We start from the raw sequence: 24,374 nt of genomic DNA, 5'->3' as shown, positions 1-24,374 counted from the left end.
TAATTTTCACAATTTTGTCCATAAATTCCTATTCCTAATATGGAACTCGGCTCCAAATTCACCCTGTAGCTGCAACCCTCAGTGAGCTTCATTTGACTGGAGCATCTATGGGTGACATCATTGTTTACGGCTCCACAGTTTAGCAATAATTGTATCTATGTTTTACTGGTTAAATAAAGCCCACAAAAAACTTTTAATGCTATACTGAGGAACATTCCAGGCTAAGTAATAACATCTCCATGGACACAAGCAGGTAGAAAACTCTCCACCATAAAAGTTACCCCTTTAGTGCTACTTTTAAAGAGGATATTGTGCCACATCCACATTTCACCATGTTATACAGTTGTGTTGTTTACACATCAACAATGTGATTTGAATAACATTTTGTTTTGATTAAATTGCAATACAGAAGCTCATGTTCTCAAAGTACTACGGTGTAAAGTAAATAATATTTATGAGAAGACAGTCTGTAAATACATTATATATTTGTGACAATGTACACTTTTGTATAGCAATATTCATATTCTTATGTAATTGGTATAAAATATAGACCTACACATAGTGTAACATGTAAATAATATGAATAAATACTGTTTTTATAAAAAGTACACAATGTTCCTTGTGGTACGTTTCACAGTTTTGTCATGCACTAACAATACTGAGTATATTCTGGGCTCATGCAGAGAGAAAGTGGTTAAATCCCACTAGTACTAATATAAAAGTTATGTTAGAGCGCCCCCTGTAGTAAATTTTGTGAAAATACATGCAATTAATAATAGCTTTGAAATAAAGTAGAGACTACAAATAAATACGTACAGTATCAGAATACATTAAACAAAGTCACATTTTAAAATAGAATAGGCAACATGTATTTGATCTTCAAACCATGTGGTAATTTTTATTAATTTTTTTCTAAAAAGGTTATGAATGCCTCTCTGTGGTAGGGTGACCAGACCTCCCTATTTACCCGGCTGGGACAGTCCCAGTTTTGAGCCCTGTGTCCCCTGTACCAACAGATTTATACAAAACTAGTGATTTGTCCCAGTTTTATCAAGAAATGTCCAAGGTGTCCCTATTTTTGACCAATTTGATCTAAATTAGGAGTAAACTAAGACTAAACCAAGACTACATGAAGTCTATAACAGGATTATCACAATTTTTGACTAATCTGATCCCTGGCAACAGTAAAAAGGAGCATAAATTTTCAATTGTTTAAGAAAGATACAGAAAATCGCGTTTGTTAATTACCATAAAGCAATAAATAAATAAATAAACAAACAAACTAATTACTTACTTACTTAATTAATAAATTAATAATAATAATAAAAAAAACTCTTTAACTCTTTAAAAATATATATATATTTAACGAGAATGCACAATTTTATTTATTTTATACCAACCATCCTAACCCGGGTGTGCAACTGTTTACAATTAGGAAAATCTGGTCGCCCTACTCTGTGTTAGACTATAATGCACACAATATTCAAATTTTTTTCTTTTCTTTTTTTTTCTAAGGATTATATTTAACAAATCTATTTCATTCTTCTTTTTACATTACGCATAAAATAATAAATAAAATAATACATATAAATACATAAAAAGCATGCTGATAAGTTATGTTTCCTTCCTGAAGCTTTTTCAAAAGCGACGCATGCGCACCGCGGAGTTTAGTCGCTGCACTTCCTGCTTGCTCTGAGCACTCTTCGCGATGATGGCTCCAGTGAAACCCTCTCTGATTTCTGCAGGTACTTTCACTTTTTACCACCCGTGCATTTTATCCTCCGCTCCAACCGTTAGCACAGCGCTCATTTAGACACTCATCATATCTGTTGTTATTGTAATAAATGAGAAAATTGAGTTATTGTTAGCTTAGCCGGGGATGCTGCAGTTGCTGTCATGAGGAGCAGGGCTAGAGAGGGCTAGGATTCTCACATAAAGCTTTTGATCGCTGTGAAATGAAAATAAAAATACAAAAAAAAATAACGTGATGATTTGTGTTTTGCATGGTGCAGTGGTAGCAGTGTTCCTGAGTCCAGCTGTGCTCGCGTTTGTGGAGGATCTGGATGACTCGTAAGTGATGCTTCCTGCACTCTCCTCTTGTTGTTGTTTCAGCATTTCTGTTTCCTGATCGTCTCATTCAAACGTCCAGCATGACACCGTGCCCTCCAGACTCCAGGATATTCATTTATTCACGTATTTTGAGAATTTGTGGAGAAATTAAAGACTGTTGGCTGCTATGAAAGGGCAGCTCCCATAGGGTTACTATTGCACAAAAACACAAGTGTCTCTAATTGGATGCCATAATAAGTCTGCTATCTCTCTGGGGTGTGTGTGTACATGCTAAAACATCTAGTTATAATAATAGATGTATATGAATCTTAAAGTACTTGTATTACACTGTTTTCTAATTCATGTTATAATGTTGTTGTCTCATCAAAAATATTTCTAGAGTTGTGTTTTGTTTCATTCACACATGTTTAACACACAAACCCTGCATATTTAGGCTGCGTTCATCTTTCAAACAGAAAACACTCTTAGCAGTAAGTAGTTGTACTTCAAGTTATATGTTATAGCTTATAATATATATATTTTTTATTTTGTATCAGCTGTCCACTATAGACTTATTATTGTAAACATAGTCTTCTCCATTTATACATTTGTAAGGATTTATTTGGAGGTGCATGATTATGACAAAAATGTATATCTCTATAATGAATATTTTGACATTGAATACATGAAATGGAACAATAATTTTAGAAGGTAAATATGTATTGTAGGCGCTTTTTCTTTGTACTAGTGGGGAGATTTGAACTGTAGAGGGTTGAATAAATTACTTCTATGACTCATCATAGAGACAAAGTAGTCTGTCATTTTAGTCATACTAGTTTGTCAATCTGCTGTTTTATTAATAGCAGCTCTTGTTTTTGTTTTTTTTAATTGTACAGTTAGTATATTTTTTTGGAACAAGCAGCTTGTTTTAATATTATCATTTATCACTTATATTTTCTTCAGCAATATATCATTCTTCAATATTTGTTAGCATGACAGGTCTATATTCCTATGAATAACAGCATAATATCTACAATATTATGCTGTTATTCATCAGAAATGCACTAAAACATGCCTGTCAATTTGGATGAAGTTCAAGTATTGCACAAAATGTAGATTTACTGTAAAACTAACCACAAAAGTGATGAAATATTGTTACAGTCATTTGGAAGATAATAGACCTACTGCATGTTTGTGTTCTTTTTTTCTTAGCTGATTGTATCTTAACTTGAACCTTAACCTGACCCTTAACCTAACACGTCAAGTGGCTACTGACTAAATTGTATGTCATCTTGCTAATTATTATAATAACAAAAACAACAACAGCAAAACACCTAAATATAAAACTTAATATATATAATCAAGCCATGGCTGGAGTCACAATTTGAATGGTCACTCACTGTTGAAAAAACTGTAGATATTTAAGGTCCTGTAGTGCACGAAATTGTCTGTTGTGAGCTTTAAGCCATGTTAGAATGTTACCTTCAGGTTTGTTTCTAATGAGGAAATAACATTATAACATATCAGAAAATACCCTAATATATTCTCTTTAAAGAAGTAGACCTTTTAATGTCCTCTGCACATCTCCACGAGTTATTGTTCTAACTTCTGTTGTGTAAAACCTACCAACCCTTTTGTTTAGACCTCTTCAAATTGTTCAGAAGTGTTTATGATTCTTGTATTAGTTCATTAAGTCATACAGTATTTCAGTAATATTAATATTCAAAATGGCAGTACATTTCCATTCCATTTCATTCTCCCCTAATAATATGTACAAAAATATACAAATCTGACTTGACTTCCTGTAAAAAATGTAGTTGCAAAATGTCATTGAATTGCCATTTATTAAAAATCTCTTATTTCATACATTTCCATAAAGTTAACCTATTGTATTGTGCTTTTACAGGTTCAAAGATTCCCGAGTCAATGACATCTGGCTGGTCGATGTAAGTCCGTCCTTTTCAGTACAGCTTTATTTCTTCTCATCACATCACATTGGGGCTCATGTTCAGCGGAAGTGTGGGTGCAGTGGGTGGGTGGCCTGTGGTTGCAGTGGGTGGGGTGGGGGCTTTGGGTGCTGTAGGCCCTCTGTGTCAGTGAGAAGTCATGCATGCTCCACAAAGCCACTGTGCTGTAAGGGTTTTATATCAGAGAATGTGTCCAGTATTAACTAGATTAAGCATGCAGGAATCGTGGTAGGCAAGTTTGAGGGCAACACTACTCCCACATTTACTATCAGTAAGTTTTGATCTTGCAAAAAGCAGTGCGTAAGAAATGATCAAATTTACTTATTTCACTTTGCTCTAGTTTTGTGCAAGTAAAGTTTTAGAATTTGGACTAGTTTTTGTGTGAAATGCCGCTGATCAAAAGTCAATCTTGTTTATGTTACGACAAAATAAAAGCACATTGAAAATTGTGAGTTATCAATTTGTGAAATAAAATGTTGATTAGTTTTTATGTCATATCGCCCAGCTCTATTTTGTTGTTGGTTGTTACTATTTATAATTTTGACTACTGTTTAGAGAAATGCAAGTGGTATCAAAAGTACAGTATATTGTGTAAATTTTGCACATGTGAAGACCTAAAGTAGGTCAAATCAGAAGATGAAGTGAGTGTTGGAATGTTCATTTTGAGTAGAATTTGACACTAAACTGAGAGTTCAAAAACAAGGTTCCAGAGCAGATCTTTTTTTTTTTGGGTATATGTCAGTATATGCCATAGCCAACTTTAACTTTAAGCATATATTGGTGTTGTTTCTCTTGGCAAGACACATCTCTGCAGTGCCCATTCTTCAACAGAGCCTTTCCGAGATGGGTTGTGTACCTCTCACGTTGCTGACCGTCTGTTTACATGTACAGTAACATAACATAATCTTGTTAAAATTTGTATGCATTCATCATTGGTTGGTATAGAAATACTGCATTGCGAGATTTGGATCTCATGAAATTCGTAGAGATTTACCGTTTCATTTGTGGTATTGGGTATCTGCAGTGGTGGATGTAGTAGTCAGTGTTGTTAAAAATTTGAATAGATACAGGGGCAAAATATAACTCAAGTAAAAGTATCACATGAAAAAATCTACTTACGTAAAATACCTTTTAAGAAAATGTCTTGAAAGAAGTAAAAGTATTTTGTAGAGAGTTTACAGAATGTAGCTGATTTGAAGTGGTTAAATTGATTTGTGAATTTTTCTTTTTTGTTTAGATTAGTTTGTTTAGTTTGCTCAAGTTGGAACATTAACTCAAATGAAATGTGCCAAAAATAAGTCTTAGTCATTTCAGCAGAAAAGAAAAGCACTTTTAACTTTTCAGACCAGATCTAAAATGTGGTGGAGTAGAAAAAAAGATACATGCTCACAAATGTAGTGAAGTAAAAGTAAAAAGTACCCACTGTAAAATGTACTTATGTAAAGTGGAGATACCTAAAAATTGCAATTAAGTATTATACTTTTACTTTTGTATTTCATTACCTTTCACCACTGGGTATCTGTTCAGGATGTGGTTAGGATGTTGAGCAGGCTTAATACATAAAGTCTATTACGGGCCACTGATCCTCTGTGGCTCATAATGTGTGTACTGTGGTTTATACAATGTTGCTACAGAGATATTAAATACACTTTTGCATTTCGGGGATACGTTTGACATGTATGTTCACTGTATACTGTACCGTGAACATACCCATAACTATAATATTTCCTCATTTTGGACATGTCTTTCCTGTTCCTGTCCTCAGTTCTACGCCCCATGGTGCGGCTACTGTAAGAAGCTGGAGCCCATCTGGTACGACGTGGGGGCGGAGCTGAAGAGTTCTGGGTCCCCGGTGCGTGTGGGAAAGATGGACGCCACCGCCTTCTCTGGTGAGTGATGAACTACCAATCTGTCCCATTGGAGCGCTACTGTGCCCTAGTGATTATCCCAAGAGTTACAGACAAGATTCTGAACCTAATTGACTCTGTTGTTCCGACAACACGACAGTCGTTAGCAGTGATAATGTGTGACAGCAGGTGATCATTTACAACACAGAAGCTATATTTGTCCAATTATCTCTAATGGGGCCATTTGTTTTATTATCTCAACTGTTTTCATGTCATATATCTGAAGACAATAGACTGGCCAAGAAAAGATCTGGAAGGTCGATTTTTGCTTGCTTAATGTACATTTATAGAAATAATGGTGGATCATAACTGTATTTAAAGGAGCACTATGTAACCTTTCTTAGTTACATGTTTGTCTCTATGGAGATGTTTTGCTTTACCTGAAATGTTTCACAGTATGGCTTTATCTTCTCTATAGTGACAAGAAGGTGACACTATCAGGCCATTAATCTGACATGTTTTTCAAGTTAAATACATTATTATTATTATCTTATGAAACACTTTTTTCCAGACGCTCAAAGTCTCTTTTCAAAGTCTGGTGGTAAGAAACTATTATAGCCACAGCTGCCCTCGAGCAGATTGACAGAAGTGCCATTGGCCCCTCTGACCACCATCAATTACGCACACACCACTTTCATACTATACCATGTGGCACCTAGAATTCTGAGTCGTCTCTCACCCAAGTGCAGGCCCTTGCCTTGCTTAGCTTTAAAATCTGATGAGATCAGACTTTGACAAGGAGGTTTGTCCAAGTTGACCACCTGTAACTGAATAAATGTAAAAAGGATCATTCTAATGGTATTCTGTGGAGCACACCAGGCAAAGCAATAACCTCTCCACTGAGACAAGCATGTGACAAACCCCTCACCAGAAAAATGACATGTTGCACCTTTGCTATTTAACCCACCTTTCATTGAAGTTTTTTATGTTATGGATATTTATGTGAAGACTATTTGATAGAATGTTGATGATACTAGCCAGGGCAAGAATGAGATTGCATCTGCATCCTCTTTTTCTTACTTCCAGAGCAGCTTTATATAAATGCTTCATTAAATATACTTAAACCAAAATAATTAAATAAACAAATGGTTAATTCTTTCAAGTCAGGTCAATTAGATTTTAGTTTTAGACTGCTTCTTGACTTCTCGGTTTGCAGTTTTGAAAAGACTGTATTTGGATCTGAGCAATTAATAGAATTGTAGTTGAGATTGAGATTCTGTTAATTGCCAATTTGAGCTTTTAATGGAGAGCTCTAGAGCCAGTCCTGTCAGTAAAAGCTTGTGGTTTGGAGCAGAGTGGCAACTGTGGAGGAAGAAATTGGGCTATTGGTTAAATGCCACTGTATTAAAAGTCTGTCTTGTCTATTTTCATGAAATCAATACTAAAAGCTGTTTTTGTTTAGATTTTGTCAAATTAATGCAGAGCAATACAATGTTTTTGGACATATCGCCCAGCCCTAGCGATATGTGAATGATATCAAGTTAATAAAGGTATTAAAGGAGACCAATTATGCAAAATAGACTTTTTAGAGCTTTTTTGAGGAGACAAACATAGATAAGAAAATAGTGTAATATGGGTCCCTTTAAATATACAGTGATTGATTGATTGGTATTTCCCTTTGTGTTGCAGGTATGGCGTCAGAGTTTGGTGTCCGCGGTTACCCCACAATAAAACTGTAAGTGCCCCTTCGGCCTCCTACACAATATTCTATCTGTGTCATTTTAAAAGGGTCCCAGCAACAGTTTTCTCTCCAAATATCCTTCTCCGGTGTGCAGCTGAGAAATCGATTCAAGTTTAGGTACAGCACGTGTCCGCAAGCAAAGAAGGATGGCTCAATATATGTCAGGTTAAACTAGCTGAAAACCTGCACTACATTGGCTTTCAGAGATCAAACCACTCCAACTCAAGTAACACTCAAGTAACATTAATAATAAAAGTGAAACATGAAATAGTATTACAGCTTTATGGTTAGTTTAAAGGTCCTGTACCTGATTTTTTTTTTTTGTGTGTGTGTTTGCGCAAAACCTGTCTTGCCCCATACAGATATATTATAAGCAGCTCTTGAGGCCAAAATAAGTTAATTGTTTAGTCCAATGAGAGGTTCATTTGGTCTTCTGATAATTTGTGTTATTAGGTTCTTTTTTCAGACCAAGAGTTTGTTTTCATACCTGACAATTTGGACTGCTCACTAGCGCTCTTCCTCAGAGTGATCACGTGATGTTGATTTTTTTTTTTTTTTTTTTTTAATTGTTTTATTTTGAGTTTGTGCCAAGAGATACTGTGTTGCTGTGATGTTGCTGATTTATACACACTCCTGGGATACTGTCCTGAGAAAGTAGGACTGCAGATGGCGCTGTTGTCCTGCCTCCGGTAGAAAAACAGCGCCAAAATCTGTATAAATCTGTTGACCGGACATGTCACAGCAACATTACGTGACCACTCTGAGGAAGAGCACAAATGAGAAGTTGAAACTGGCAAGTATGAAAACAAACTCATTGTCTGAAAAAAGAACTTAATAATAACCTAAGCTCATTGTGTATTGTCTGATAATCAGGAAGGGCATTCTGGCATACTAGCTTCTCTGAGAGTTGTGAAAAGTGCTTATAAATTCATCACTGTGAATAATTAGAATGTTCTGAGTGCATAAGGTAAGTGAGGAATAACTTAATAACCACTGCAAGCCGTTTAAAATTAGCTACCAGTTGTTCAGTTTTTCACATTTTTAAAAATCAGGTACAGCACCTTTTAATCAACTTGTTAAACGTGCACTATGTAACTTCTTCTTCTGATGGAGGGTGCACCGTCTTCTTGTCACCATGGAAATGTTATTTCTTTGTCTGAATTTTCCACCAAATATATCTTGCATCTATCATATATCGTCCAGTTATAGGCCTTTTACTTCATGAAAACACCCTTGAAAGTATATAACTCACCTCTCCACAGACGTGACCTGTAACTCAACAGATGGAGACAGATTATTTTAATGTGTTTAAAGCGTTGACATTAGTGTTACCAAGATATAAATATTTTAAACATGATTTCGATACTAAGGAATAGACTGAATACTCGATACAGTTTCTGAAACTGCAATATATATTTTTTATATTCTTTATTCAGACAATAGAATGTAATTTTCTATATTAAATCATATTACTTTCATTTGTATTACCATTTGGTCTTTTATCTGTGTAATCCCTCAGTGGTCCAGGTAGGTTCTATAGTGTTCCATGACGGTTTATTAGCCTATGTGCTCTTATACTTTGCCTGCTTTCGATATTAGTGTTGATTAGTATTTGATTTTACATATTGTGCCTTTAAACTAACCAGGTGATTGTTGATATGGTCTAAAATGGTTCTTGTATTTTTCAAACTGTGTGCTCTACATAGTTGAATTGTAATTATTGAGTCATATTCCCCTCTTGATAATTTCTTGTAACATTTAATAGAGTTATTATTGCCATCTGTTAGCCTCTTAACACTCGGTCCTTTGGGACGCCCCGAGATAAGACAGACTTGGGAATTAGCTGTTGTTCACACCTATGCAAATTATCTTTTCACCCCAAGTCAACCGTTAATTCATCTTAGATATTTCATTAGTATGGTGTGTTTTGGAATTGGAAAACAGACAAAAGGCATGTTGTGCTTATGATTTTAACCTTGCAATTGTTTTGATCTGTTAATATGTTTATTAATACATTTGGTGCAACTGAAGGTGTACTAGTTTGCCTGTTGTTCTAAGTAAATTGTAAGTGTTTTACAATGCTTTTCAAAACTTTCTACATTTTGAAGGAAAAGGCTTGATACTCAGTCCCAATTTTGATAACACAATGATTTTAAAAAGCTATATTTTATTATACAAAAGAATGTCATTTTCATCTAGTTTTTATCATAAATTAAGACATTTGTTTGTTCTTGATTTCAAAATGTCATTATTTCACTAATGTGGATATTTTTTATTTATATTTAATTTAATTTAATTTTTTTTATTGGGCTCTTGCACCGTTGACATTGTATTTCACATGAAAATGATGCAGTGTTTGATGCTCTAAACATAATTTAGTTGTTTTTTTCTATGACAATGACAATAAAATCTTCTAAACAAATCTAAAACAATTCCAGAAACGTCAAAATGTATTGTTTTTATCCCCCCAGTATCGAGACATACTCAGATGAGGATAGTTTGAGTACTAGTTTTAATAGTATTGATTAGTATATGGGAGTTGATTGGGTTTTTTTTGTTTTGTTTTTTACAAACTATAAAGCTTAGAAGTATTCTGTCTTTTAAAACTGACTTAAATTGCCAAATAAAGTACAAAGATTTCTTTTTGTAGTTGAGGACTTTTAATTCCGAATAGCACCCGTTTTAGACTTAGACAAACTTTTTTGATTCACGAGGGAAATTATTTGGACACATTAGCTCACACATCACAATATAATATAATAACAGAGAGTGAAAATATAGATGGTAATGACAAACTCTAAATAAGTAGCAAAAAAGATGGCGAGAAACAGCTGTCAAATAAGACATAATTATATAAATGTAAATGTACAAGTCAAAATAAAATAAGAAGAAAAAGATAAGTGATAAAACATAAAGTCACAGCTGTATGCAAGAGGTTGTGTGTGCAAACATACATCTACTGACATCTACAGACCTATGAACACACTCACCTTTCCCGTTTGTTGTCTGATATTTCTTATTCAATACTGATAGAAATATAGAATCAATATTTATGTCAATATTTTAATAATCAACCATGAGTCTGGCATAAAATTCCCCAACTTTAGAACTTCTGCAAAGCTCTTCTCTATTGTCATTATACTCATTATAACTCTCTCCATACTTCACTCCTCTCAGTCCCTCTGCTCGCTGACATAACAGACCTCCTATTGGCTGCCGTCAAATTCATTAAAAACACTGTGACAGGACGACGACGGGACTTGGCTGATGAAACCTGCTTCCCCGGTGACAACTCCCTATACAGACTCACGCACCAGCTCACCCCCCCTCACCCCTCCCTCCCTCCGAGTTCATTAAACCCCACGGACTGACGCAACCGCTGCACTAGTCTCCTGTCTGGAACTCAATTAGAGACACTCCCATCTGTCCCCCCAAAGTTGATGATCGGACCGACCTTTGTCTCATAGCAAGCGTGGCCCCATGGATTAGCTGTGTAATCACAAAGTCGTTGGGAAAAGAGTTGAGAATAATCAGGACTTGGTTTGCCCGGGGATATTTACTTGCTTATTCTTTTCGTTTGCATAATTACAATATTGATTTGTTTTCGGATAGGGAAAGGAATTGCACAAAGGTTAGCTGAAAGTTTTGTAAGTAAGCGGGGATTGGTACAAAATGTGAAGGGCATTATAAATCTTAAATTTCATTCTGCAATAATGTAATTTTAATATTTTATTGATTTTTGTTGTACTAGCAGAAAATGAGTATATGTTGATTTACCACAAATGTTTTATCACTTTTAACAAGTTCAAAATTCAAGCTTGAACAACTTCTGGCTGATGTGAGTGTATTTGCATCGCCTGCTTTATTGTATTTATTCAAATAAGTAGCAAGTGATGATGGTGAAGTGGTTGGTTTTGACACTTTTAGAGTTTGTGTTCTCAATCTTTTCCCAGACACTAATCAGTACTTCGACTAATAGCATTAAAACCAGACACTTATTTGAAACTCTAAACTTAACTTTCCAGAATAGTTTTTCAGTGGCCTTGATTAGAGCTGCACCGATCCAGCTTTTTCACTTCCGATATCAATAGTTTGACTTTAAGTATCTGCCAATACTCGATATTTACCAGATACCAGTGTAGGGATGGAAAATGGCACTTTATGTCCTTCAAACAACTAACTTATTACTCTAGAAATCCAACTGTGTTATGCTGTGTAATCTTTATTATTATTCTGTTTACATCTCCAAAGCTCAAAATGCTCTGTGCCACCTTGTTATGTCATGAAGTAGTAGTTATCAGGTTAACGGCTATCTTTTCACCTTTTGGTTTGTAAAAATGATGATGCAACTGATTCTTCTGAAGGCGTTTGGACTTTAAAAACACAATAGAGTACTTCCTGTATTACTATATGTTTTTATCCTTCAAATAACTACTTTGTAGTTATTACATTTGTATGAAAAAAGTTAAAATGTTATGAGATGCATATCTCGATACAGTGCACTTTTGGTTCGATACGATATATTTCAAATCGATTCAGTATAGCTCAATAAAAATAAAGACTAAATCATGGCTGTGATACTAAAAGTCTTTGTTAAACCACTTCTTGTGCAAAGTTCAAACACACACATTTTAATCATCAAAACAGTGACCAGATATCAGCTCAACCGATATTATGAAACCAATACCCGATCCATCTAATTTTTCAGTATCGGTGCAATATATAAGAATTAGTATTATAAAACAACATGCTAATATTACATAAAGTACTATTATTTTGGTTTTAAAATGACATTAATTTGAGAGAATTACACCGTGTCAAACCTTTCCCTTAGTATTGTAATTGTGTTTTAATTTGAATCATGACACAATTTTAAGAATAAAACTAAATACATAATTGTTCCAAAAGTTCAAACGGTTCATACTTTTTGTGTTCTAAGAGTTAAGTTGCTCACACCAAACAAACACCAAAAATCTGATGTTATTACTGGATTATCTGATTGTCCTTGCCATCTGATTTTATGGTCCATGTAAATAGGAATGCAGCAATAACTGAAATTTTGTGATATCATACCATCACAATTACAAATTATGAAGTCTCTATGCTTATATTAATTGATTTTGGTGCAAATGACTTGTCAGTGCATTTTAAAAGGGGAAAATGGAATATTCACAATCAGTCTCTACAAAGTATTGCGATAAATACCATACCGTGAGATGCATATCATGAAAATTAGGTACAGAGAGATTTAGATATTGTTGCCTGCCTACATGTAAAAATGTCCACAGTTAACAAAAAACAATAACTTGCTTTTCCACTTACCTATATTCTAACATTGTAATTTCACACTAACTTCTTATTTCTCCCTCCTGTTTCTGCCCAGGTTAAAAGGCGACCTGGCTTATAATTACAAGGGTCCACGGACAAAAGACGACATCGTAGAATTCGCCAACAGAGTCTCTGGGTGAGTCTCTGTATATAACCAGGTGTCACATTCTCTCCCCCATGCCCCGAGAAACTCTTTGTGGTGCTAATAAAGCCATCCAAACCAGCTTATCAACGTCGGCCATATTTGTCTGGGGGCCCCGTGGAATTGCGCCTCTCCGCTCCTGTCTGAGCCACTGTATCCAGCAGCCTGACAGTCTCTCCTCCTTCAGGGAAATCTCGCTTAGATCCGTGACAGAGGGCATGATCAAACGCTTGGCACAATTGTGATTCTAGGGTGTAACGTGTGGAGTGGCCATGAGAGGGCAGTGTTGGCACATAAATGACAGTGTAACAAGTCTAGAAATGGTCTATTCTGAGGTTATTGTAAATGGGGAAAAAATTCTGATAAGCATTGTGATTAGATTTGCGATTTATGTTTTAGTAATAGGATTTTGTTCAAAGTTAATATTTTAAAGGTCTTATATTACACAAAATGGATTCTTATGAGCTTCGTGTCATGTTAGAATGTTGTTACCTCAAAAACGTAACTAGAGTTGTGCTTTGTTTCATTTACATGTTTGCGTAATCCACTATTATTAGTCTGTCTACGTCTACAAATGTTAAAATGCTTTGTTCCACCTTGTGATGTCACGAAGCAGTAGTTTTCATGTTTTTTACCTGTTGTTTTGTAAAGATCAACAATTCCAGGGCTGAAATGATACAAATGATTCTAGTGAAGGGGTTTGGATTTTAAAAATGCAGTGGAGCACTTCCTGTATTACCATATGACATCACAAGTTGGAACAGAGTGTTTTCAGTTTGAGATGAGGCTAAATATGCAGGTTTTGTGTGTTAAACATGTGTGAAAGAAACAAAACACAGCTCCAGATTAGGGTTGGGCAGTAATACAATATTAAGGTATCCCGTGGTATCAAAAAGTAGCAACGGTATCAGTTTTATTACCGTCATTAAAAAAATCTGCAGTGCATAAGGACCTAATATAATATTATAATTTGTTGATACCTACATTTGTGTGCTCAGCACAAATTAATGTGTGGTTGTATATCTTCAATTTAATGCTATCACAATTTAAAACTAACAGTGTCAATAATGTTTCTTTGAACTGCGTGGGGAGATGACATTCGATTAGTTTCGTTCCGTTGTCACGTGATGCTCATCAGGGAGACCAAGACAAGACGGCAAGTCCAGCCACAAGAGAGTTGCTCCCTCCCCCCCCAAAAAAATAAAAAATACTAGTACTTCTGCAATTTGGTAGCATTTTGGCTTCAGGTGCACATTTGTTGTTTACGTTTTACAGAAATGAAACTTAAGACCACATGACTTATTTGCATAAACTATAAAGCGCTGATAAAAACAGTGCTTTCCTTGTGCGCTGATGCGGTTCAGCTTCTGTCGGACTAAAGGACATGACTCAGTGGAACATGTGTGTTCTGCCCTCAGTGGAGAATTTTTCTGTTTTGAGTTTATCTATTTTAGCCGCGATATTGTTCTAGACTTTTCAACTGTTCTACACTAGTGGAGGCAGAATAATGTGTGTTCTTTCTGCGACAGGATATGCTGCTGATGGTGAGTCTGTTCTGTGCATGTGTCGCGTTGGAGATGGTTCATGTGAAACTTTTCAGAGATTATAAGTCTGCAGGGTATATGCATAAACCAGATACCGGTGCGGATTCATAGCTTACCAAAGTCGTACTAAAACATTTTGGTAATACGGTAATACCTCCGTAAAATCCTGAGAAGGTTAAACGGTATAAAAAATTTGGATACCGCCCAACCCTACTCCATATACTGTATGTTTTTGTTGAAGAAACAGAAACGTAGATCAGAAAATAGCGTAATATAGGACTTTTTAAAAGACTGAAATATGAGCTGACAAACTAATACAAGAATCACATTTCAGAACATATTTGTGCAGATCTAAACTACAGGACTTGCAGTTTTTATGCAGAATAAGAGATTTTGTTGTTTGTGGACGGAGTTATGGCGCTTCAAAAATTGCAGCCTTTGCGATTTCAATTTGATTAATTCTGCAAGCCTCACACCCATAACATTATAACACCTGCATACCTGTTTGTCAGTTCATATTTCAGTCTTTTTGTCAAGTCTTCAGGACGAGTTTAAATGTGAACTTTGAATAGAAGCCTCTTATAAAAAAAAAAAAAAACATAAATTGAGTCTAAATCTGTTCATAATCATAACGCTTCTCAGAAAAATCACAATTGGACATTTACCCGCTTCCCTAATGGTTGTATTTTTGTATTGTATTTATTGCCGCTATAATCACAGATGCATTTGAAACCTCAATTAGAGCGTCCCAGTCAGTGCTCTCCAATCTTCTATGACTATATTTAAAGATTTTTAGTACGTCTGCGCCATGTGCCAGGCTTACTATGCTCAGGGGATTTGAATGTCATCAAAACAAGAAATAAATCTTCATTAAGGCAGCTTTTCCAAATACTTAGCAGAACTTTTCCACCTGTTAGAGTTGGGAGATGTTTGGGAAAATGTATAATATCGCAATTATTTTTTGGAGATATGCAAAATTAAAATATGGAGGTATAGTCTGGAATTAAAAGTAGCATCCGCCAACTTCTCTTCTCCATGGAGATGTTGTTGCTTTCCCTGGAAGATTTCACAGTATGGCATTAAATGTATCCACAAGTGACAAACATCAGGGTTACAGGTCAAAACTGTGGAGAGGTGATCCCACTCACAGAAAGACCAGGTGTATTTTTAGTAATAAAAACACCTCTAATAGAGCAAATTCACTAAAAATTTAGTTAAATGGCTCATATTACATTTTTTTTAATCTAATGATTTGGTGTTTTTTCCTCATCACCAACAGAACTGGAGTTGTGTTTTGTTCCCTTCACACATGTTTAACACACAAAACCTGTATATTTAGGCTTTTCTCAAACTGAAAACATTCTGTTCCCACTTGTGATGTAATACAGGAAGTGCTCTACTGTGTTTTTAAAGTCCAAACACCTTCACTAGAATCATTTGCAACATTTCAGCCCTGGAATTGCCAATCAAACAAGAAGTATAAAGGTAGCTGCTAACTTGAACACACACATATTCACACACATATTCTTGAGTTCTTCTCACAAACAGAAAACACTGTTCCACCTTGTGATAGCGTGTGGCAATACAGGAAGTGCTTCTCTGTGTTATAAAACGCCATACACCTTCACCAGAATCATTTGGATAATTGCCAAATAGATGAAAATAATCATTTTGGTTTAGTTTATTGCACTGAAAAATAAAAAAAAAACATACATGCTTACTCTGAGTGATCTTGTGTCTCCACAAACTGACTCTTACTTGACCTGGAGGAGGGCCTTCGTCTGCTTCTTTCCATGGAAAAATAGTTCCTTTAGCTATAATCTTCTAGCCTGATTCATCAGCCTGTTTGACTTCGTAGAAACCATCTGACCTCGCAGTGTTAGATTTCGTTCGCTCGGTGGTAGACGGGTACTTTTTATCATTTAATCAATCGCTGCTATTTGGTAGTCACTTGGGCAATGAAGTCTTTCCCCTTGATAAAATGCACCAAACATTCTCTTTATTCTGGCTTTAAATCTTCGATCTCGGGAATCGTTGACAACACTGAATGTATGGCTCTTTGCTGATCGACTGGTGCCCGAACTTGCACTTCCAGGGTTTTTGCGAACTGTTTATTATATTCTGATTCCTAAATGAAATTGAGCAGAGGCACTAAGTGGTGCCAGCCTGGTTAATAATCTTCCATAATATGGGATAAAACTTTTATCTACTATCTCCATGGAGAATGTTCCGAAGTATGATTTTAGTTTTCTGTTTTCATGAAATCATTGTTCCAGCTACATACTGTCACTGTTAACCAAGCCCCCCAAAATTTAGATATTATTTTTTTATCAGTATCACCCACCTGGATGTAAAAAGACTGCCACTGTCATCCACCTTTCTAACACCAACCTTTTGCTATTGTCTGTGCTTTTCAGCCCAGCGGTCCGAGCCCTGCCCAGTAAGCAGATGTTCACTCACATGCTCAAACGCCACACGGTTCTGTTCGTCTACGTGGGAGGCGACTCACCACTCCGAGTACGTATCCATGCGCCCATCTCCTGTCAACAAAGGATCTTCTTTTATAGACCCGCACTCGGCTATAAACCGCATATTGATTGGGCGGTCGGCTAAGTGCTCAGCTGCTCTTTTTAACCATGTTCTGGGCTGCACCTCCCATCCAGTCTGCCTGAAAATGTCACTTATTGAGTGGCTGTGTGTAAACTGAAACATGATGTGATGTTGTTGCAGGAGAAGTACAACGATGTGGCCTCCGAGCTCATTGTCTACACGTACTTCTTCTCCGCTGCAGAGGAGGTCTTGCCAGAGGTAACATTTGTGTGTATATCATATTTTTGCTGCATAAACATGACTGTTTTGTTACAGTATGGAGTTGTTTGTGAAAAGTTGCCTGGAAAAACCAAACTGTCCAGGGTACCATAAACTTTTGAAATAAGGCTTGGGTCATTTGTTGAAGCCCGCAGAAGCCAAGGCTTAGCCAGAGTTTGGTTTCCTTACGTTTAAGGTTAAGCAACGTTTATTAAAGGACCCATTATACACAATTTTCTGATCAATGTTTCCTCATCACAAACATACCTGGAGTAACAGAAAACACTCTTCTACCACAGGAAGTGCTCCACTGTGTTTTTAAACTCCATACAGTAGAATCATTTGGGTAATTTCAGCACCAAAACTCAAGCATGTGAATGAAACAAAACACATCTTCAGGTCTATTTTGGGGAGATAACAACATTCTAACATGTCTTAAAGCTCACATGAATCAATTTTGCGTAATATAGGAACTTTAAGGTTAGGATCAGTCTCCAAGAAATGAAAGCCAGTCTATGTAATGTCCACAAGAGTTTTGGGCACATTACGTTGACTGACTTTCATTGCCGAGGAGACTGACCCCAATCTTAACCATAGTCACTACTTGCTTAACTTTAATTTAAACCCTAGACCTGTTTTAACCCATATCTGAACATTATTATTAAATCAACAACATTTTTTACAGGATGCTCATTACCAGGTGCTCTGGTTTCCTCTTCCACTAAAACATGTTGAATAGGCTCCTCCCCCTTGAGCCAGGACTTCCCAGAAGAGATTCCAAATCTCAGCGGGACTAGCCTGGTTAAATAAAGGTCAATAAATAAATAAATGAATAAATTTACATCATGGGGACCTAATTTTGTCCCCATACGGCAGATTCCCATGAATAAGTGTGAATACAAATTAAAATTTTTGTGCCAATATTGGTATGTAGGTTATATTGTAAAATCATTTCGTATATAAGTGAAATATGGAAATCTCTTTCTATTTCCAGTAGAAATGGAGGAGAAATTAAGCCATAGGTGGTTGTAGGTTTACACAGGGTTTGAAAAACATCAACAAATTATGATATACCCAATATTATTAATATTATAAACAGATGGATAATTAATTATAGACAGACATATACAAAGGTAAAATAAAATATACATTAGTCACATATAAAAAAACATAAATGGAGAAAAGTCTATTTGTGAACTTGTAAACTTAACTGTAACTTTGATTGGTGAGTCTTACCATGGATTTTGACATTTTTTTTATTTGATTTGTGGTCCTTGCAGTGGATTTTGAAATATTTATATGAATATTGGTTATTGGCCACAACAGTAGAACATGAATCTGATATCAAAGAATTCTGCATCTAAACAAACTCCTAAATGCCTTTGTTGTAACCTTGTATTCTAGCCATGTAACTCAGTAATGCATCAAGTGGAAATGTTTGTTAGCTCTCCAGACCTTGGTAATAATTGCGTTCTAGTATCATGATTATCCCCAGCCCCGCGCTCACATGCTGTCTCTGCAGAAAAGAGCCAGTCGCGCAAATTACTGCACAGTCCTCTGCCAACTCACTCGTCCTATATATTTTCCAGATGCACAGAGAGAGAGAGAAAAAAAAACATAATTTATGGACTTTGGTGTGAACCTATTCTCTTTTGATTCCAGGAGGTGACTCTGCCGGAGCTTCCTGCTGTGGTGGTCTTCAAAGATGGAGGATATTTTACGTACGATGGTGAGTGCAGCTGGCTTTTATTACAAGTCTTCATCCACAGCAGGGCATCTTTAATTAAGCCTGAGAAGGTTTATTTAGAGTGTAAGAGACTCTGGATGCAGTTTTACTTTTCAGAACCCTGCCGCTGTAATTGTTTTTGTTTAGCATGGTTGGTAGTTTTTTCAGGTCAAAATAAATCTGGTTCATAGTATAAAAAATATATAGGGCCTTCACTGATTGAGGTAATCTAATTGAACAAATCTTGCACTATTCAAGAATTTCCTGAAGTGCATTATCATCAGAACCCCTTTTCTACGTATTTTATGGTAGCATTTCTACACAAATCATTAAAGAGGGGGGTATTGTGCAAACCTTTTAGGAGCTTTTTATGTTGTTCCCTCATCAGAAATGTGCTTGAAGAGGTTTTAGATGTTATCCATGCATGTTTGAGGAATTTAGTGATCTCCCCAGCATTATTTGAACCGTACTTACAGTTTGCTGGAAGATTCTGTCCACTGCTTAACCCACAAGTGTCCAGGTACAAGGTGCAAAAGCAGGATACAATACAATACTCCACAACTTCACAAACCTGATGTAGTGTGCACTAGTTTCATTAGTGCAGGGGTCTCCTACCGTTTTTTTTCTCTGATGAGCTACCTTTACAAAACAAACATTCCAGAGAGCTACTCATTTTAGAGGTTGGAAAAAACTGAGTAAATATAAGAGCCTTAGATGGGGACAGCTAGGTTCTTATAAAGCATAAACCATTATCCATGTATTAATGCACAAATGTAGGCATTAAAAGCACGCATTTACAATGATAATAAGCATTTAATTAATCAAATCTTAATTATCCAGCACAATATGTATAATTTAGAAGTCCCTTGGCGAGCTACTTGGAAGGGGGTGGAGAGCTACAGGTTGGAGACCCCTGCATTAGCGGGATGCACGCCGATTGTATATGTTATATATGTAGGTGTTACAGCGCTTTGAAAGGGGAGTGACAGCATGGAGAGCAGATGGAGGGAGGATTGAGAGCATCAAAAATTGTGGTGAAACTTCATAAAACATGTTAATATGTTGTCATCAGTGAATATAGCGTTGTCAAAACAATAAAACGTAACATGATGATCTCAGTATGTTATTTGTTAGCAGTGAATACCCCATAGAAATGTCCCCTCTTTAAGATCTTAAGTGAGTGTGTTGTTGTTTACCTTGTTGTAGCTAAACTGGGTGATTTGATGATTGTTCAAACAGCTTTCCACCCTCTAACGATTTAAACATACAGTATGCAACTTTTTGGAAGTGGTACATCACCTGCTATCACCCAGCCCTAGTTGTAATGTATCCTCTCCTTGGAGAAACAGGTTTTATTTGCCCACGTTTCAGTAATCCGGCATATTCTCCCTCCCCTGAGGTAGCAGCTTACCTTCAGCTCCTCACTGTTAGCTAATACCAAACACTTTCACCAGGCGTGTTCTGATCATTTAAAGCCTCAAATAACCAGCACTATACTGCTCGGCAACTCTAACATTAGCAGCCAAATGTTGTCTTTGAGCTTGATCTAAACTGCTTCACTATTCAGTGCACCTTCAGATGTAGATATTACACCTTTTGCTGGTGTTTTGCACAGGGATGCGCCAATAAATCAATCCTGGTTGTGCCTTTAATTGGATGTAATAACACTGTTCGCAGGTTGATTTTAGCCCAGATTAGAACGTTTCATAATGTTTGAACTTTATTCATACAATAGTTGTCCAGTAATTATTTGAAGGATAAATAACAGTTACACGACACAGCTGAATCTCTTGTGTAATAGATTAACTGTGTTTTAAAGAAATGAGGGCCATTTTCTGTCCCTCCACAGATATCTGGTAATATCACATACTGGGAGTAGGGGTGGGTGATATCTCGATATTTTTTAAACTCAATATGGATTCTGACATATTGTATATATCGATATAATGTTTATATTCAATTCTGATTTCACTGCTTCGCTTGTTTGCCTTCTATGTGGTCACCCCCGCGCGCTCCCGTCTCCCTGATTTTGCTGCTTGAGTCTCATTCACTCCTCACTACCGCGTGAATGCCCAAAGTTGGTGCCAGTGAAAAGCTTTAAGCACCACGAACCTTTTCCACCATTTACAGACAAGCCATCAGCAGCACATCCTCTGTCACAGAGAGAACACTCATATTCCACTGAGTCATGTCCTTTAGTCCAAAAGAAGCTGAACCACATCAGCGGCACAATGAGAGTGCTGTTTATAGAAATGAGCCATGCGCTTTTAGGTTTCATGTTTGTAAAACGTAAACAAATCTGCACAAAACTGCATTAAACACATTATAATGGCAAACGAGCTGATGTGGTTCTATAGTTGTTATGCTTTATATGTTGTAAAGTTTAGTCATGTAAAGTTTTTTTATGTTGAAGATTTTAATGAATAATCTGCTGCAATGTAACTTGTACAATAGTGTTTGGAAACGTTGAGTTTGATCTGTGCAGTAGATTGTGGGAAACCTCATAGCCCCTTACGCTGGTGAGGAACATGGGTCTGTTAAAATAATGAACCTACTGAGCTTCCTGTGCTGAAGGAGCTGATGGTTATGGTTATGGTCTGGATAACAGAGTTAATGCAAAGATGAGCTTGAGTTGAGTTGTTTTATTTATGAATGAAAAGAAGACAATATGTATTATTTTTTTTAATTTTACAATTAAATTATTATTTATGTAATTAAGGATTTTTTGTAATCTTAAACGGGGCAGAAGCACTTTGTTCCTACATGAACTGCCGACCTCTTGCACTTCAATAAAAAAGACCTTGTGGAATTAGACATATTTGTTTTTGCAGTTTTCAGTTTTAGGGGGTTATTTTTCCTGTACAGATATCAAGATATATATCGTATATCGAGATACAGCAGAATATATCGAGATATATTTTTTGCTCCATATCGCCCAGCCCTAACTGGGAGGTACTTAAAATCAAAGTATCGATATCCGTATCAGAACTGAAAAAGCTGGATCGCTGCGTCCTTAGTTTAGTATCCACAGATCGCACTGCAACCATGTTATTTCCAGACACCTACATTTTGTTTTACTACAGGAAATGCCAAGGCTGAGATGTCCAAAGTGGCGTAAAAAGCAAGAATCATGCATAATATAGGACCTTTACAAACTAGTGGTTTCAGACAAAGCTTAGCAACAGGCTACACGTGTCTATCCCACTGGTATCACATCTACTTAGCCGTGACATTCTGATTGGCTGTTTGTCATTCTACATCTCCCATCTGAGCTGTGTTTTGGTCCATGATTACTAGTTTCCATGCACCACGGGGGGCCTTTAATTACGCCCGTTGCCTAAAGCTTTATTCTCCGAGCTTCAGACGACAGCGGAACAGTATTTCTTTCTCTCTTTTTCTCTCTCTCTCTCTCCGTGCTCACCGACTTTGTTTCTCGTCCTCGCCGGTGTCCTTTCATCCGCCACCACGCTGAGTTATGGTACGCCCAGGCCCGTCGTAAAACAAGCCCAGGGAACAGCCCGCTATTGTGTGCGGTGAGGGCAGAGATGTAGTGTGGTTGTGGCTGGGAGCAGGGCAGGGCGTGTGGGAGGGACTGACCGCAGTTTAGACCAGGGCCGGCAGCTGATGTAAACACGAGACGGGCCAAGTTAGAATGAAGAGGCTGAGGAGGAGGATGGAGGATTGGGTTTGACATGGGAGGGCACAGCAGTTTGAATGAGAGAGCATGAGGTCACCATGTTTATAGGATGGATAGTGCAGGAAGTTGGAGCACTACTATAGGACTTTTACTTGGGAAACTTGCTTTAATATTTATGCCGTGTTTTATGCCCTGCTGTTGTAAACGCTCACAAGTTCCGAGTGACTTGTTTGTTTGGTTTTTATTTGGACTTTATTCTGTTTAAAGCCACTGCGTGTAACTTTTTAACCTAAAAAATAGACTAGAACAAGAAGCATGTTTTTCCAATTTGGTTGTGTTTATTGCAGTGAAAAACATCCCTACTGTGAGCGGGCTTTCATCTCCACAAACCTCTTATTTGGCCTGGAGGAGGACACCCCCTCCTCCTGCCTGTTTCCATGGAAATGTTGATCATCTTCCACAGTAAAGTATAGTACTATTTCCATGGAGAATGTTCCAAAATACAGTTTTAACTTTTTATTTCCATAGAATCATGCAGGATGACATGACAGGAAACAGAAAGTTAATAATAATAAAATGGTAGGGATGTAACAATAACCGAAATATTGTGATATTGTATCGTCAAAGTTCTCACAATAATATCGTGGTCCATCACAATATATCGAATTACAAGTCTCTCTGCTTAAATTAAGAGTTATGGTGCAGCAATAGCTAAAAAAAAAAAAGACAGAGAACTACATAGACCATGATCCTTTGCTCCATTTCAGTGTAGACTACATGAAGAAATAACAGTTCTAAAGCACTTTTAAGTCTTAGGTCTTTGGATTAAGTCTTGTCAAGGCATTTTAAGAGGAAAATCAGATTAACAGTTTTGTTTGCCTCCACAAAATATCGCAATAAGTATCGTACCGCGAGATGTATATCGTGAAAATATCGTACAGAGAGATTTGGATATTGTTCCATCCCTAATCGTGAGCCTCCCCACCATATTGTGAACTTTTCCACAATATCACAATAAATATCGTATCATGAGACTTGGATATCGTTACATCCCTATAAAATAGTAAATAATAAAATAAGAAAAAGTACTACAATAAAGTTACATAATGTACCTTTTAATTGTCATTCCTAGCTTGTTATTTGGGTACCGGTGATGTAGGCTACTGCTTTTGCACAAAAGATTCTAAACTTCAGACACTGTGAGTTATGAATTTTGTCAGGTTATCAGTTGCTCTCATCCTAATAAAAGACACAGAAAATTTGCTGTTTGACTTGCTATGCTTTGCTAAAAATAAAGCAATCAAATATACCAATAGGAGAACGGGAAAAAAAAAACTCACTTCAGATTAAATTTTGAAAAATAAATATCTCTTTCATTTTAAGATAACAGTGGCACACCATGATCTTCAATGGTATTTTTATTCAGTTTATTATGGGAAATAGATATTGATTTTTATTAGCTGTCTAAGAAATGCAATCCAAGAATGTACCTGCGTTACTAGACGGGAACAAATGGAGGAAAGTGTCATCATGGGTTATGGCTGACAAATGAAGCGCGCCCAGTCGTCTTTGTGTGGCAGACACT

The 24,374-nt window shown here is 36.5% G+C and overlaps 1 protein-coding gene across 1 annotated transcript in view; it reads left to right on the top strand.

Annotated features, from left to right (window-relative positions):
- Positions 1-1,630: 1,630 nt before the first annotated feature.
- The window catches only part of tmx3b (thioredoxin related transmembrane protein 3b), a 121,651-nt gene continuing 98,907 nt past the window's right edge, over positions 1,631-24,374 (top strand). The window contains exons 1-9 of the mRNA XM_020930761.2: positions 1,631-1,745; positions 2,013-2,070; positions 3,956-3,995; positions 5,782-5,905; positions 7,553-7,598; positions 12,988-13,068; positions 17,036-17,135; positions 17,349-17,426; positions 19,089-19,155. Coding sequence (XP_020786420.1) covers positions 1,709-1,745; positions 2,013-2,070; positions 3,956-3,995; positions 5,782-5,905; positions 7,553-7,598; positions 12,988-13,068; positions 17,036-17,135; positions 17,349-17,426; positions 19,089-19,155 — 631 coding nt within the window. The 5' untranslated portion in view covers positions 1,631-1,708. The remainder of the gene's footprint in view (positions 1,746-2,012; positions 2,071-3,955; positions 3,996-5,781; positions 5,906-7,552; positions 7,599-12,987; positions 13,069-17,035; positions 17,136-17,348; positions 17,427-19,088; positions 19,156-24,374) is intronic.

This window comes from Boleophthalmus pectinirostris, unplaced genomic scaffold (assembly GCF_026225935.1).
Source record: "Boleophthalmus pectinirostris isolate CB_2022bp ecotype Guang Dong unplaced genomic scaffold, ASM2622593v1 HiC_scaffold_15, whole genome shotgun sequence".
Lineage (NCBI taxonomy): Eukaryota > Metazoa > Chordata > Actinopteri > Gobiiformes > Gobiidae > Boleophthalmus > Boleophthalmus pectinirostris.
Note: the sequence above shows the minus strand (reverse complement) of the source record. Positions and strands in the feature narration are given on the sequence as shown.